The sequence below is a fragment of the Onychomys torridus genome, chromosome 23 (genome assembly GCF_903995425.1).
Source record: "Onychomys torridus chromosome 23, mOncTor1.1, whole genome shotgun sequence".
Classification (NCBI taxonomy): Eukaryota; Metazoa; Chordata; class Mammalia; order Rodentia; family Cricetidae; genus Onychomys; species Onychomys torridus.
Window position 1 is genome coordinate 9,077,720 of NC_050465.1, and position 15,001 is coordinate 9,092,720.

General features: G+C 49.7%; 1 protein-coding gene across 1 annotated transcript in view; it reads left to right on the forward strand.

Annotated features, from left to right (window-relative positions):
- Window positions 1-9,413: 9,413 nt before the first annotated feature.
- Ano7 (anoctamin 7) overlaps window positions 9,414-15,001 on the forward strand; it is a 30,265-nt gene continuing 24,677 nt past the window's right edge. The window contains exons 1-3 of the mRNA XM_036172715.1: window positions 9,414-9,521; window positions 11,406-11,463; window positions 13,937-14,067. Coding sequence (XP_036028608.1) covers window positions 9,414-9,521; window positions 11,406-11,463; window positions 13,937-14,067 — 297 coding nt within the window. The remainder of the gene's footprint in view (window positions 9,522-11,405; window positions 11,464-13,936; window positions 14,068-15,001) is intronic.

A 15,001-nucleotide genomic window follows, 5' to 3' on the forward strand; every position in this document is an offset into this window, starting at 1 on the left:
CCTAGGCAACCTAATGAAACCCTAACCCAGAATAAAAATAACAAGGGCCTGGGAAACAGTTTATATAAATCACCATTTAGTGCAGTTAAAACAAACCACCAATTATCTTAATGTTATAAAGACTCAGCTGTCTATAGTCCTGAATTTTTTTTCAAGGAAAACTGATTGTTATTTTAGTATTTTATGCATGATGACAGTGTGTGGCTGTGGACACACATGTGCTATGGTGCACCATATGAACCTCAAAGGACAGATTTGTAGAGCTGGTTCTCTCCTGCCTCCTTTGTGTGAGTCTGGGAATTGAACTCAGGGTGTCAGGCTTATGCAGCAGGCATTTATATGTTGAACCATCTCACTAGCTCTGTAGTCCTGAATCTTAACTCTTTTTTGTTTGTTTATTTGTTTTTGTTTTTCGAGACAGGGTTTCTCTGTAGCTTTGGAGGCTGTCCTGGCACTCGCTTTGTAGACCAGGCTGGCCTCGAACTCACAGAGATCTACCTGCCTCTGCCTCCCGAGTGCTGGGATTAAAAGCGTGAGCCACCACCGCCCTGCCAATCTTAACATTTTTATTCCTTTATAAACAAAAAGATACCTTAAAGATTGTAGAATGTAGCTGGGCAGTTTAATCCCAGCACTCGGAAGGCAGAGCCAGGCAAATCTCTGTGAGTTCAAGGCCAGTCTGGTCTACAGAGCGAGTTCCAGGACAAGCTACAAAGCTACACAGAGAAACCCTGTCTTGAAAAAAAAAATAGATAAACTTGAACTGTAGAGAATGTCCAATGGGTAAGAAAGCTTGCTCTGCAAACCTGAGAACCTGTGCTCAAGTCCCCATCCCCACATAAAAGCTGAGCATGGCTTTCGACCATACTGTAGCCTTAGTAGTTAGCTCTATGGTAGAGTGTGTGCTTAGAATATGAAAGGCCCTGATTCCATTGCCTGGGTTTGGGAAATGACTTGAGGGGGAGGACTTTCCCCATTGGGTGACACACTTATTTTTTATTGTCACTATGATAGGATGTCTTGAAGAAACAGCAGAAGGAAGAAAGGGTTTAGTCTGGCTCATGGCTCTGTGGACATAGTGGATTTCCAACCGTGGGAATTGACATCCATAATCAGGAGGCAAAGACCCATCCAACCAAGGGTCACCACTCAGTGACACACTGCAGCTGGGTTCTGTGTGCCTAAGATTCCACAACCTTCCTCAATAGCACACTAACTGGGGAGCAAATATTCAAATGTATAAGCCTCTGAGATAGTTCACCTTCGGCCGGTAGCTCACGCACACTCGATAAAGCTACTGTGCCGTCTTCCATCACTCTCGAACACCGTGAATTGTAAGACTCTGCCAGTGAGTTGTACGCCATGTGCTCAGTCCAGAGATGTTGAAATGTGAAAAATAAGGCAAATTGCATAAATGCCAGTGCAAGACACTGCAAACAGTCACTGAAATGGAAATGTTTTGTTCAGAAAGGAAGCAAGTAGATATTGATACAAGGTATGTTTCCAGCAGGCTGGGAACAGATTTGTTATAGAGGTGAAGTAAGTGGTGAGGCATGGGAGCATTTAGATAGAAATTACGTTGACTTCCTCCCTAAGGAGGGTTTGTATTCATGAGACTGACTGGAACCCAAACTTAGGAAGGAAAAGAAGTGAGAAGTATTAGCTACCTGATAAAAGAGCCACCATTAAGAAAAAGGGTCCCTCTTACCAAAAGCCAAATTCAGAACAGTAAAGTAGAAAGTCACCTGTGTGTGAGACATTGTGATTTAGTAGATAGAGTGCCTACAGGACAATACAGAAGTCAGTGTGTGAGACATTGTGATTTAGTAGATAGAGTGCCTACAGGACAATACAAAGTCAGGCCTTGCAGATGGCCCACCAGGGAAAGGCACCAGTCCTGATGACTTGAGTTGTCTTTTGAGACCCGCATGATAGGAGGAGAGAGCCAGTTCCCAGGAGTTGTCCTCTGTCCACCATAAGTCCTCTGCACGCATACACAAGAGTGTAATTTAATAAAAAGAAAAAAGTCAGAAAACTGGGAATTTCCATCAGAAGAGACAGACGCATAACAAACATACAGCTCTTAATAATCAGTGAAGGGCAGTTAAAGCCGTCCATTAGCTGGGGCTACAGCTCAGTGGTAGGGAGCTTGCCTAGCAGGTGGCAAGCTTTGGGTTTAATCATCAGCACCACAAAACAATACAACAAACCAGAACAAAGCCGTTCTTGGAATGCTTCAGTGGGAACTAAGTAACAGGTTGTGGAGGCTGAGGAAATAAGCACTCTGTTCTCTTGATGAGATCTGGGGAGCTCAGCATCCTGGGGCAGCTGCAGCCCCATACCATCTTCTTCACTCGGCTCCACTCTTCAGAACCCTTGCTGAAATAACCAGATGTGTGTACAAAGACAAACCCTGTTCAGTGCTGCCCACAAAAGTGAGGCCAACTTGAACCCTCAAACATCTGGGTCTTCCTGATCCATCAGGAGAGGGGGAGGCAGTTTGGATTAAGTTTAAAACTTTGAGACACTGTGGGGAAATGTGACTGGAAGATAGATTGTTAGATACAAGGACTGCTGTGAAGATAAAGGAGAATCCATAAATCAGCCTTTCCCTTGAAACTGGATAGAATGAGGCCTGGTCACACCTTGACCTTAGTCTAATGACAGACTTAGACCTGACATCTCCAAAACTGGGGTATATGATGTGTCCTTTGTGGGGGGTTGGTTTTTCAAGACAGGGTCTCAGGCTGGAGAGATGGCTCAGCTGTTAAGAGCACTGGTTGCTCTTCCAGAGGTCCTGAGTTCAATAATTTCCAGCAACTATAGGGTGGCTCACAACCATCCCTAATGAGATCTGTTGCCCTCTTCTGACCTGCAGGCATACATTCAGACAGAACACTATACATAATAAATAAATAAATCTTAAAAAAAAAAAGACAAGGTTTCTCTGTGTAGACCAGGCTGGCCTCGAACTCACAGAGGTCTGCCTGCCTCTGCCTCCTGAGTTCTGGGGTAAAGGCGTGCGCCGCCACCACCTGGCCCTTTGTGTGTTTTAAGATGGCAGCTAGGAGACACTGTATGAAAGTGAGCCCTTTTATTTCCCTGCATTTGCCTCCGGCTCCATTGATGTCTAATCAAAGCATGACTGGTTATTAAACAAGGTTACTTCTGTCTGTAGCTAGACTGAGTACTGTATTCCTTCACAGTTGTTCCCACCACAAGAACCCAGCACACCAGGAGCCTCTGCTGGGAGGCCTGGGCCCACGGGGAAGTTCCCCCTCACTGGACCCTCCAGAAATGACCTCTCCCAGGCCCTCTGATGCGTCACTCACCAACCAGAAGGTGGGAGGTCTTAGCCCCTGTTCCTGTGAGAGTCTGTCTTCACCCCTGTCTGCACCCTCCTGTTCGGAGCCCACAGGGTCTGCTCCCCTCTGTTTTTCTGTCCTGGTCATCCCAGACCTACCTACCAGTTCTCTCTTTGTCCCTGTCCAGGTCAGCTCTGCCAGCTGGAATCAGGAATGTGGGATGGGACATGGCAGGGTCTCATAACGCTGCAACTTCACCATCTCTACCACCATGGGGCATGGGACTGCGGAGGGGCAACCAGGGACCTACCTGCCTTCTTCCAGGTGGGGACCATATACCCACTTGTGTGGGCATTCAGAGTACAGAAGAGCTGGACAGAGTTAAGGTTGATCTGTGGCCCCTATCCTCCCTGCCCCTGGGCACCACGCCTGGAAAGGGTGTATTAGTAAGGGAAGGGGTTGGGGCACCCTAGGCAGGTGCCATACCAAATGTGGTAGGTTATAATGGAGACCAAGATAGCACTGGGCCTCTGACCTGTGTGGGATATGGCCTGAGAGATCTCAAAGCAATCTGAGGACAGCAGGCTGGAGAGGTAGAGGGAACTGTACGTAGGCAGGCCCTCCAGGGTTAGGTGTGGGAGCCTGTGACCCAATTTGCTAGGGCCCCATCCCCAGCTGGAAAAGAAACATACCAGGGCCCTGTGGCCAACCTACCTAGACATCACAATTGCCTCTCCCCCACATGGATACCTAACCTTTGGGGCAGAGTTGAGTAGGGGCTCATTCTCTTGCTGTGGAATGGATTTTTTTTTTTTCTTTTTATGTGTATGAGTGTTTTTCCTCCAAGTGTGCTGCATTGCCCTTGGAGGCAAGAAGAGGGCATGGATCCTCAGGAACTGAGTGATAGATGGTTGTGAGCTGTCCTGGGTGCTAGGGATTGAACACTGGCCCTCTGCAAGAGCAGCAAGTGCTCCTAACCACCAGGCCATTTTTCCAACCTCGGTAATGGACTTAGAAATGTCACATAAGCCAATAGAAAAAGAGCCAAATACAGCTGGTGTCCAAGATGAGGGCTTCACTCTCCCTAGCACCTGGGATCTAAGGAGACAGCTGCACTGACTAGTTCCTTCCCTTCCTCCTGCAAAAAATAATAGAGTTTGGGAAAAAAAAAAAAAAAACACCAACTCATGTAGGATTGTGTAGCATACACATGGGAAATTAGCCCACGGGAGCTGGTGAGATGGCTTAGTGGGTTAAGACACTCGCCACCAACCAAGCCTGGTGACCCAAGTCCAATCCCTGGAAACCCACATGGGGGCAGGAGGAAAGTGACCCTTACAAGTTGCCCTTCACATATATGTGGGTGTGCCTGAACACATACATTCCTACGTGAATAAGTATAATTTGTTTTTGTTTTCTGGGGTTTGGTTTTTTTGTTTTGTTTTGTTTTTGTTTTTTTGAGCTGAGGATCGAACCCAGGGCCTTGTGCTTGCTAGGCAAGTGCTCTACCACTGAGCTAAATCCCCAACACTTGTTTTGTTTTTTGTTGTTGTTTTTTGTTGTTGTTTTTTGTTTTTTGTTTTTTGTTTTTCAAGACAGGGTTTCTCTGTAGCTTTGGAGCCTGCCCTCGACTAGCTCTGTAGACCAGGCTGGCCTCAAACTCACAGAGATCCACCTCTGCCTCCCGAGTGCTGGGATTAAAGGGGTGCACCACCAATGCCCTGCCAAGATCCTGTCTCAAAAGCAAAACAAACAAACGAAAAGCCATAGCTGGGCACAGTGGTGAATATTCTTCATGGGACAGAGGCAGATGGGTCTCTAAGTCTGAAGCTAACCTGGGTTACAGAGTGAGTTCTAGAACAACCTAGGGCTACATAGAGGAGCCCTGTCTCAAAGAGAAAAAGAAGAAACAATACAAGAGCAGAGATTTAGGGTTGGAGAGTCCTTGGAGGTTTCTTTTCCTGTGATGGATCTACCCTAGTAGATCAAGCTGCAGGTGCCTTCGGGGACTCGCTGAGAGCCACTCCCATCCACACCCCCACCTTTCTTGTCCCCCCTTCCGTTGTCCTGCCATGTGCTCACCTCCTGTTTTCTGTGAGCCTTGATTGTAGAATCCATCTCTGGGCCTGGGCAGTCTGGTCTCCCAGGGCCTGCTGCCCACCAGGATCTGCTGCCCACCTGCGTTTTACCTGTTGTTCAAGGGCACATCACAGGACCCAGAATGGAGGCTTCCCGGGAGGCACCAGTCTGAGAGGGATCTCAGGAGGGAACAAAGGGTTCTCCCTGCTTGCACGGGGAACCAAGGAGATGGGAGTGGCTCGTTGACAAGCGGAAACAGCTGAGAAAAGCTGGGGCACCTCTCCATTAGCAAGCTCTTTCACAGGAGGTCCTGAGAAGGTGTACGTGCCTGTTGAGGTCAGGCCGCACCTTGCCCTAAGTTATTCTGCATTATGTAAAACGGTGGCTTTTCACCCCGAGAGACTCCGTTTGCAAGCATCTTTGTACTCTAGATGGAGAATGGAAGTTGGCCGTACACCATCTGTCGGACACCATCTGCGTGGCGCAGAGTGATGATTATTTCTGGGAGTAGAAAGGGTACTGCTCAGGGCTGGAGAGATGGCTCAGAGGTTAAGAGCACTGGCTGCTCTTCCAGAGGTCCTGAGTTCAATTCCCAGCAACCACATGGTGGCTCCCAACCATCTTTAACGAGATCTGGTGCCCTCTTCTGGCTTGCAGTCATACATGCTGTATACATAATAAATAAATAAATCTTTAAAAAGAAAGAAAGAAAAAGAAAGAAAGAAAGAAAGAAAGAAAGAAAGAAAGAAAGAAAGGGTACTGCTCTAGAATTTATCATGCTGGATTGGAACTGTAGGGTCATGTGGGCATATTAAAATCAGATCAGGAAAATCAGGTTCAAGAACTTACTGGGGCCGGCAGTGGTGGCGCACGCCTTTCATCCCAGCACTCGGGAGAAGAGGCAGGTGGATCTCTGTGAGTTTGAGGCCAGCCTGGGTTACCAAGTGAGTTCCAGGACAGCCAGGGCTATACAGAGAAATCCTGTCTTAAAAAAATAAATAAACAACAAACAAACTTACTGGTCACACCAGGCTGTGGTGATATTTTGTTTGCGCTCTAACAAATAAAGCTCACCTGGAGATCCGAGGGCAGAGCTAGCCACTAGTTAACCATAAAAGCCAGGCAGTGGTGGCACACGCCTTTAATCCCAGCACTCGGGAGGCAGAGACAGGCGGATCTCTGTGAGTTCGAGGCCAGCCTGGGATACAGAGTGAGAGCCAGGAAAGGCGCAAAGCTACACAGAGAAACCCTGTCTCAAAAGAAAAAGAAAAATTCCCATCACTAGGCAGGAGGAAATAGGAAGTGATATGGCTGGGTGGAGAGAGGAATATAAGACAGGCAGAGACAGGAGCTCTGCCCCCATTTTGGCTGAGGAATTGTCGAGGTGAGAGGTGGCAATGGCTGCTCCCTTGTCTCTGACCTTTCAGCATTTACCCCATATCTGGCTCTGGGTTTTTTTTATTAAGACCAATTAGAATTTGCAGTACACCAGGCCAAGGAAAGTCTGTAAGTCCTTCATCAGAGCCCCATAAAGAAGTAAACGTCCAGCAAGTGGATGGTGATAGTCCCAGGGACCTACCTTCTGACTACCCAGCATGTACCAATGACTGACTAGTGGGCCGAGAACTCCTGCCTGCCCCGGAGGCTTCGGGCTGTCTGCTAACACTGCTGATGCAGCCTTCTCAAATTCAATCTGCCATCCTCCTGTTCTCCCCTCTGGCACTCCATGCTTCAGCCTGTTCCCGTCTGGACCAGCCTTGTCCTTTTGCCTCTGCAGCTGGACTCAGCTGTCCCACTTCATTCTCTAGCCTATGACACACAGTGTCCTGACTCTCAGCCACTGCTTCTCCAGCTTCTCGGGCATCTCCAGTTCCCTTTAGTTCATTATCAGAGACTCCCTGAGGGTTTCCCAGCTTTGGCTTCTCAGACCTATTGGAAACTCAGAAATTCCTTGGACCTTTTAACCCTTTGCAGCCATTCCATAGTCTGCGTGCGTGCGTGCGTGCGTGCATGCACACGCGCACACACGCACACACACACACACACACACACACACACACACACACACACACACACACACTGACTGTGTGAGATGTTTATCATTTGAGAGTAATTAAGATTGGAATAAAAGAACCTCTCTGGCCTCAGCCAGGACTGTCAAGGAATGCAGGAATATCTGGCAAATTGCTGCCATTGAAGATGCTGTACCTTGTGAATTTGTTGTCAATAAAATGTGATGTGGAAAAACACAAACTGTTTCTCTATGTTCCTAACTTCCTAACGCATGCTCACGACAGTGCCTTTTCTCAGTGCTATTGACTGACCCCGTGAAGTCTTTCTTTAACACCACCACCACCATCACCACCACCACCACCACCACCACCACCACCACCACCACCACCACCACCACCACCACCACCCACCACCACCACTACCACCACCACCACCACCCATACACAAGGCTCCCAGACTGGGGACACCTGTGGCTGGTCCTGTAACTACCATCTCCCTGCCACTGGAATCTCTAAGCAAATAAGGTGCCAGAGGCACATCAAATTTGCATGTAGGGTGTGTGAAGGCTCTTAGGGAAAATGTTTGCAGGCTCAGAGCCCCACACCCTCTTTTTAAACAAAGGCAGATCCTGCCCAGAGAGAGACCTCCCGGTGGCCAGCTGCACTGAGAACCTCTCTTGTGGGCTTCCAACCCGTTTACCCTGGGAGGCAAGGGCAGGTGAGTGGTTGCCGAGGCTCAGGCGGGGCCCTAGGAACACAGCTGGCCCCGATTTTGCTCCTGCTGAGACCAGGCTTGTGCTGATGGGCAGGCTGTGACTTCTGAGGTCTCCTCTGGAAGCCACTGTGCCAGGTAGGCTGGGGGACCTCCTCCTAGATGCTTGGGCCATAGGGACGGCAGAAAGGAGGTGGACTTCAGAAAACTGAGCCGGCACCTGTAGCTCACTGGGGTTCCACACTCTGAACTGTGAGAGCCCCCAGAGGCCTGGCACAGTGTCTGCTGCAAGCCCTAGAGACGAGCAGGGACAAGTGTTGAATGTGACTTTGAATAGGGCATGCTGCCCTAAGGAGTCAGCATTCCACTTACTCATAACAGATCGTGTCTGGGGACTTTGGCTGGGACTCCTTTGTCCTCATCCCCTGTCCCACTCATCAGGTGACATAAGCTCCTGAGCCCTTGTTCCACCCCGTGGTTCTCACTCACTTGCTCCTGGGGTCCCCACATTTGAATGCTGAGTCCCAGCAGAGGCGGGAGGTTTGGGCTAATGTCTGCCATTCCGGGCCTCCGTTTATCTAAATAGGGAATTGGAATGAGAGCATGGCCTTCTCCTTCCTGAAGACCCTGCTCTCTGTGCACCTGAACAACAGCCCTGCTCCCACCTACTTCCTTCCTGGGCCACAGGTCACACAGTCTGGCATGGAGACCCCATAGGACTCCCTAAGGGATTGTGCTCTGTCTTGCTGGGAAGCTTGGGGTCCTGGCAGCACGTTCTCCAGAATTACTGCGAAGGCTGAGACCAGGCTTTGTGCCGATAGGCAGGCTGTGACCTCTGAGGTCTCCTCTAGAAACCAGGTAGGCTGGGTGACCTTAAAAGACACTGTCTGGTTTTCATGGACCAGATAGCCTTCCACTATAGGTGAAGGAAGGAAGCTGGTGAGGAGGTGGGGCAGGGGTCTGCATGGCAACCTCATGCTGTGACATTGCTTACACAGACAGGAAGCAATCAGGGGCAGGAGGACTCGTCACTTACTGGATGAATGAATGGGTGGGTGGGTGGGTGAATGCTACACTAGAGACTCCTCTCAGTGGCTGGCTCTTTGCTGCAGCTAGCATCCCAGGATTAGGACAATGCTGTCTGGCCCTGGCAGAGCCTTTGCCCACGTCCGTGAGCCAGTCTCCTCACCTGTAAAACAGGCTTGCTGCAGGCTCTGCCACAGTGTCAGGGCTGACTCTCACCCGTGTCTACTAACCACTCCATCCTCTGTGGCTACCCTGGCCTTGATGTGCTGCAGGTGTGAGATGCTGAGGAAACGAGCCTGGGAAGAAGACAGTGCAGTGCTGATCGACATGGCCTCCGTCCAATCAGAGAATGGGTCCTCTTATGGAAGCACAGCCCATGCCTCAGAGGTACCCTCAGCCCTAGGGGTAGTGGTGGGCACGGTGGAAGTGCCCTCTTCCCCCTCCCTAGACTCTGGGCCAGGAGGCTCCTGTGAATTATGTGATTTGGGAGGTTTGCCATCCCAGTCAGGACCTGTACTCTTGCCCTTGTACTAGAGCCCTCGAAAAGTGGGTACAGAGTCCATGTCCCCTCAACCTTAAATGACAAGGAGACAGATGATCCTTGTCACACAATCAGGTCACCACTTACCTCTCTCAAGCTTGGAGGGACAAGCGGAGATCCTGTTAGGTAGGAGGCGGCTCTGGGGAAGGGAGAGAAGCAGATCGGAGAGAGAGTCCGGGGTCTGGTCCTTCTCTGCCAGAGCCCCTGTGAAAGGGAGGGAGCCAGGGCCATATGTCATGGTTGTTATGGATGTGAGGGATGGGGAGTATGGTGAGTCACCCATGAATTCTGATGCACGTGAAGGCCTGCAAATACCAGAAGACACACAGTGACCACACCCTGGATGTTCCACTGCTCCCGTACTTTCTCTTCTGGAAATGAAAAGGTGCTTGTGACCTAGTCTCTTGTTGCCAGAAAAGCAAGTCATGAAGGGAGTCCACTCCTACCAGGAGGAAAAGCTTTGTAGTCCAGGTCATGTCCTGACTGGAAGGGCAGTGGGGTTAGGGGAGGGGAAGGCCGTTAAGGTTCAGAGTGTGCTATCCGAAGGCTAGAGTGCGGGACAAGAGAAGTTAGTCTTGAGATAAGGGCTAGTCCCCAAGAGACAGGGAGACCTCGTTACAAAGGTGAGTGGCCCTAGAGGGAGAGTGTCTTGGTCTACACAGCTTCCTCTGGCCTCAGGTGAGCTTCTTTGCAACTAAGGCATAGACACTGGTCTCCTGAACAAAACCAAGGTGTCCCTTAGCGCCTATGAAAGGACGGAGTCCCTCTAGGTGCCATTTTCTGGCTTTAGGATTCTCTCTGTTGGAAAGGCCACTCACATCCCAAGTAGGCTGGGAGCACTGTGGGTCCCAGTCTTGGATGCCACACAGGAGGCCCCGGTCCTTCCCTGGGGCTGCCGCAGTAATCTGAGGGTAACCGTAAGTTCCCCTTTCTATTATCCCTCTGTACCACAAAATGAGGCCCCCAGGGAGGAGAACACAGAGCCTTGCTCTCCAGAGTGGGGAAAAAAAAGTGTACGGAAAACAAGGAGTCTACCTTCTGGTTGCTCTGACTTGTCCTCAAGGCCACATTGGGGGCAGTGTGGCTTCCCTTCCAGTTGTGGAGACCAGGAAGGGCATTCAGCACAGGCCTGACCAGGGGTTTTGCCTGCTTGATCCTTGCCACAGGCCTGGTGGAGGCTGGTGGGGAAGATGAGGACGGTGAAGGCTGAATGCCAGCCTCCTCTTCTAGTTCTTCCTGTCAGCAGCCCTTCGCCCTGGGGCTCCCGGCTTTTCTCGGCAGGCCGCTCTGTGAGCGGGGTGGTCTCGGGCCGAGCCAGAGCAGGGTCAGGAGCCAGGGGTGAGGGGGAAGGCTGAGGAGGAAACGAGAAGAGGTAGGAAGAATCAGAGGAGGATGAAGAGGGTGCAGGGTGGAGACTGGAGGGACAGAGGGACATAGGAGGAGGTCGATCCGTGGTCCTCGGCCTATGGGTCTCCACCTCTTTGGCTCTCATATCACTGCGGCTGCATGTCAGAATCCTGCATATCAGATGATAACATTACAATTCCCAACAGTAGCAAAATCACAGTTCTGAAGTAGCAACAAAATAACTCTCTGGTTGGGGGTCACCACAGCATGAGGAAGGTGGAGAACCACTGAGGGAGAGGGGACAAGGAGCAGCCAGGGAGGGGTCAGGGTGGGAATGAGTCACCCTGACGGCTGGGTGCTGAAGGTGTTCTTCCTTCCTTCAGGCAGGTAAACAGCAGGTGGCCCCCAGCAGAGTTGGGAGCCCTGCCAAACCCCCGATTGGTAAGCCATCTGTACTTGGTTCTTGGGTGGGGTCACAAATGGGGTGCCTGGGGGGGGGACAACAGGAAGCCGGCACGCTTGGCTCACTGGATAACCAGGCCTCCCATGATGTCCCCTTACCAAGGGAGGACAACTGTAGTGCTGAGGGTGGGGTGAGAGAACCTGCTGAGCAAGCAGGGCAATAACCAGAAAGGAAGGTCCCCACTGACAGGAGGGCTCAGCAAGGAAAACCCCTTCCGCCCGCTCCAGCCTTAGGACTGACTGTCCTCTCCTCCTCCCAGCTTTCAGCCACAAATCCGGTCATCTCAGGCTCTTTTCTCTTGCACCCACATCTTCCTTCCTTTTAATTTTCCCAGGTCCACTTCTCCTACCATCCCCTAGCCCATGGCTCCCATCTGCCCAAAGTCACCTTCATTTTTGTGGGTAGGACCTGCAGGGGTTCTATCTAGGGTCAAGGGCCCACACTCCCCATCAGCTCCCAAGGGACAGTGGACAGCTCTCACGCTTGCTCCTAAGCATGGAAAAGCAAAGCAGAAAGTAGCATGTACTGTGGGAATGCAAACACACACACTGCCGGAGGGGATGTAAGATGGCCCAGTAAACACTTAAGATTCCATGGAAAATGAGCACACAATCGCATAGGACCCAGCGATGCACGTGGTCAAGGGAGGTAAATGTTGATATTGCTGGGGTTTTTTGTTTGTTTGTTTGTTTGTTTTGCTTTTTGTTTTTCGAGACAGGGTTTCTCTATGTAGCTTTGGAGCCTGTCCTGGAACTCACTTTGTAGAGCAGGCTGGCTTGAACTCACCGAGATCCGCCTGCCTAAAGGCGTGCACCACCACCACCCGGCATGCTGAGTTTTTTTTTTTTTAAGGCAGTTGTTGATAAATAATTTACACACCACAAAGTTCACCCATTCTTTCCTTTTTCTGTTGTGAATGGGGAATAAGATGAACGTTTACATGCAAGCTTTTGTGTGGACATATTTTCATTTTTCATGAGTTGATAGTTTGGGGTGACATTGCCAGGTCATAGGGTAACTCGGTGTTTAGCATTTTGTGTAAGTGCCAAATTGTTTTGCAAAGAGCGTTCCCTATTTCACATAGCACCACAGTGTGCAAGGTCACACTCTCAGCACAGCACAGCCCCTGCTATTGCCTCTATTAGGCACAGTGCATGTGCAATGGTATTGATGTAGAAGGAACTCGGAGGAATAGATTCTGCTTAGGAGACATTAAGCCATGCTTAATGGAATTTAGCTAGAATGCTGCCTCCAAACTACCCCAAAAGAAGCAGTCTGCAAAGGGGACTATTAGAGATAAGCAAAATTTAGTATGTAAATGTTTACTCACCAGGATTGAGCAGCCATTAAGTCCCGATTCCCATACTAAAGACCTACCTCTCCAGGGCAGCTGTAGGCAGGCAGTTCAGGGTCACAACTATGACTAAGTCCTGGTCTGCCATTAAGTCCCCTGTGTTCTTATTAGGGAAAGCATAATTCTGTCAGGTGAACAAGATGACCATGGGTAAGTAACAATTACTAATTGTGGCAATATCTTTGCAATGTAAATCTCCCCTCTGCCACACTTACAGTCCCCTGTCTCAATGTTTAAATTGACTGAAGTGTAACCTGGGGCCAGGACCCAAAAGAGATTTAAGGATGAGAGTGTATATCAAATGCATAAGCCTGAGGTGTATGCAAGCTAACAAAACCTCTTGTTGGGGGTCGGCAACTCTTAATTTGGCGTCAGCCCCAGTCAGCCAGGGGATTCAGTAAAGGGCTATCCTTCATCTCTAAGTGTGCTGATGATTGCTCACTGAGAAGGCGAACTATTTCTATAACATTATCTCACTATGAACTGAGTGTGTATGTTCCTAATAACTAATGATATGGACTATCTGTTCTTGTATCAATTGGACATTTCACATCTTCTTTAAACAATGTCTCTTCAAAATCTTTGCCCATTTTTAAGTGAGTTATTCTTGTGTGTGTGTGTGTGTGTGTGTGTGTGTGTGTGTGTGTGTGTGTGTGTATCTGTCTGTCTGTCTGACTGTGTCTGCATGGCTATTAGATTGTGAAAGTCCTCTAAATTCTGGATACAAGTCTCTTATCAGAAACACGTTTTGCAAACATTTTCTCCTATTCTCTGTGTTGCCTTCAATGGCATCCTCTGATGAAATATGTCTTATCATTTGGTCCAAGAAATCACACCTAACAGGTTCCTTTAGGAGTTTGGGACCTAGACTGTGGGAACCAAGCTACCAAAGGGATCCCAGGAGGACACGCCCAGCCTCTGTTTCTGATGTGCATGGCACACTTGCCTGCCCTCCGGCCTGAACTAGGATAGGGCTGGGCAAAAGCCACAGAGAAGCCCATCACAGCCCCTGTGCCCTAGCTGAGACCCCAGCCACCCTGCCCTGGTACATTCCACTAGCCCACACTCTCTGCCTTTGTCCCCATTGATCCCTGTAGATTTTGTTCTTGTTTGGGAAGAAGACCTGAGAAACCAAGAGAGCCCTACCCAGGACAAGACAGACACACATGAGTTCTGGAGGGAGACCTTTCTGGAAAAACTTCGTCTGACTGGCCTGCATGTAGATCAGGTACATGGTAGTGGGAGGTGGGCTCTATACATTCTGCATGACTTTGCTCTGCAAGCCTGAGGGCTTATTATCAACAGATATAAAGCAAACAAGGCCCCCAGGGTCCTGCTGGATACCCTTCCTGTGGCTTGGGAGCCACAGACCCCAGGCCAACAAGAACAGGAACCATCCTAATCCACTAGGCTCACTTACAGAGGCTGAAGCCTTCAGGGCAGTTGATAAAACTGCCTCCATCTTCACTCCCCCTTGCCTACCAGCTCTTGTTCAGCATGTGTTGTTTGCAATCACTGTTGGTGTTTATAGGATTAGCAGAATCAAAGGTCCCTTTGCATGTTTCATGTGATAGTACCAATTAGAACAACTTACACAATGATTCCAGGGAGCAAGAGAAAATCATGTAAGTCCTGGGCAGGCAGGCAATGGGGGATCTCAGGGTGGGGGTGTGCAGAGCCCTGTCTATCCCCATGCCCTTCACTGGCGGGTCTTTATAGACATATTCTTCATCCTATGCCATCCCAGCCACCTTCCTCTGTCCCCAGAAGAGGACATCATAGTCCTATGTCGTCATCCCAGTCCCCACCCTGAGAATCGGTTGTGGACCTTCTGTTAATCATGTCATAACTCAGCACTGCAGCTTGGCTTTGTCTATCTGACTGCCATCAATAGAGTCTTTCTTCTTCCATTTTATGTGGCCTGTGAGGCTCTCCTAATGGCAGGCACTGGCCAGCCTTGCTATGAGCTGGTGGGTGTTTGAGTTCTTCCCTCTTGAGGACCCCAGTGACAGCTACCTGTTGTCAGTCATCTTAGGGTGGCTGTGGATTGCATTTCTCCTAGGAGCAGAGTTGATGACCTGCTGAGGCCTGTGATTGGGACCACACCCTTCTCTGGATTGGTGACCCAATTTACATTGCCATCTGGGCGTGAGCCAGCACCC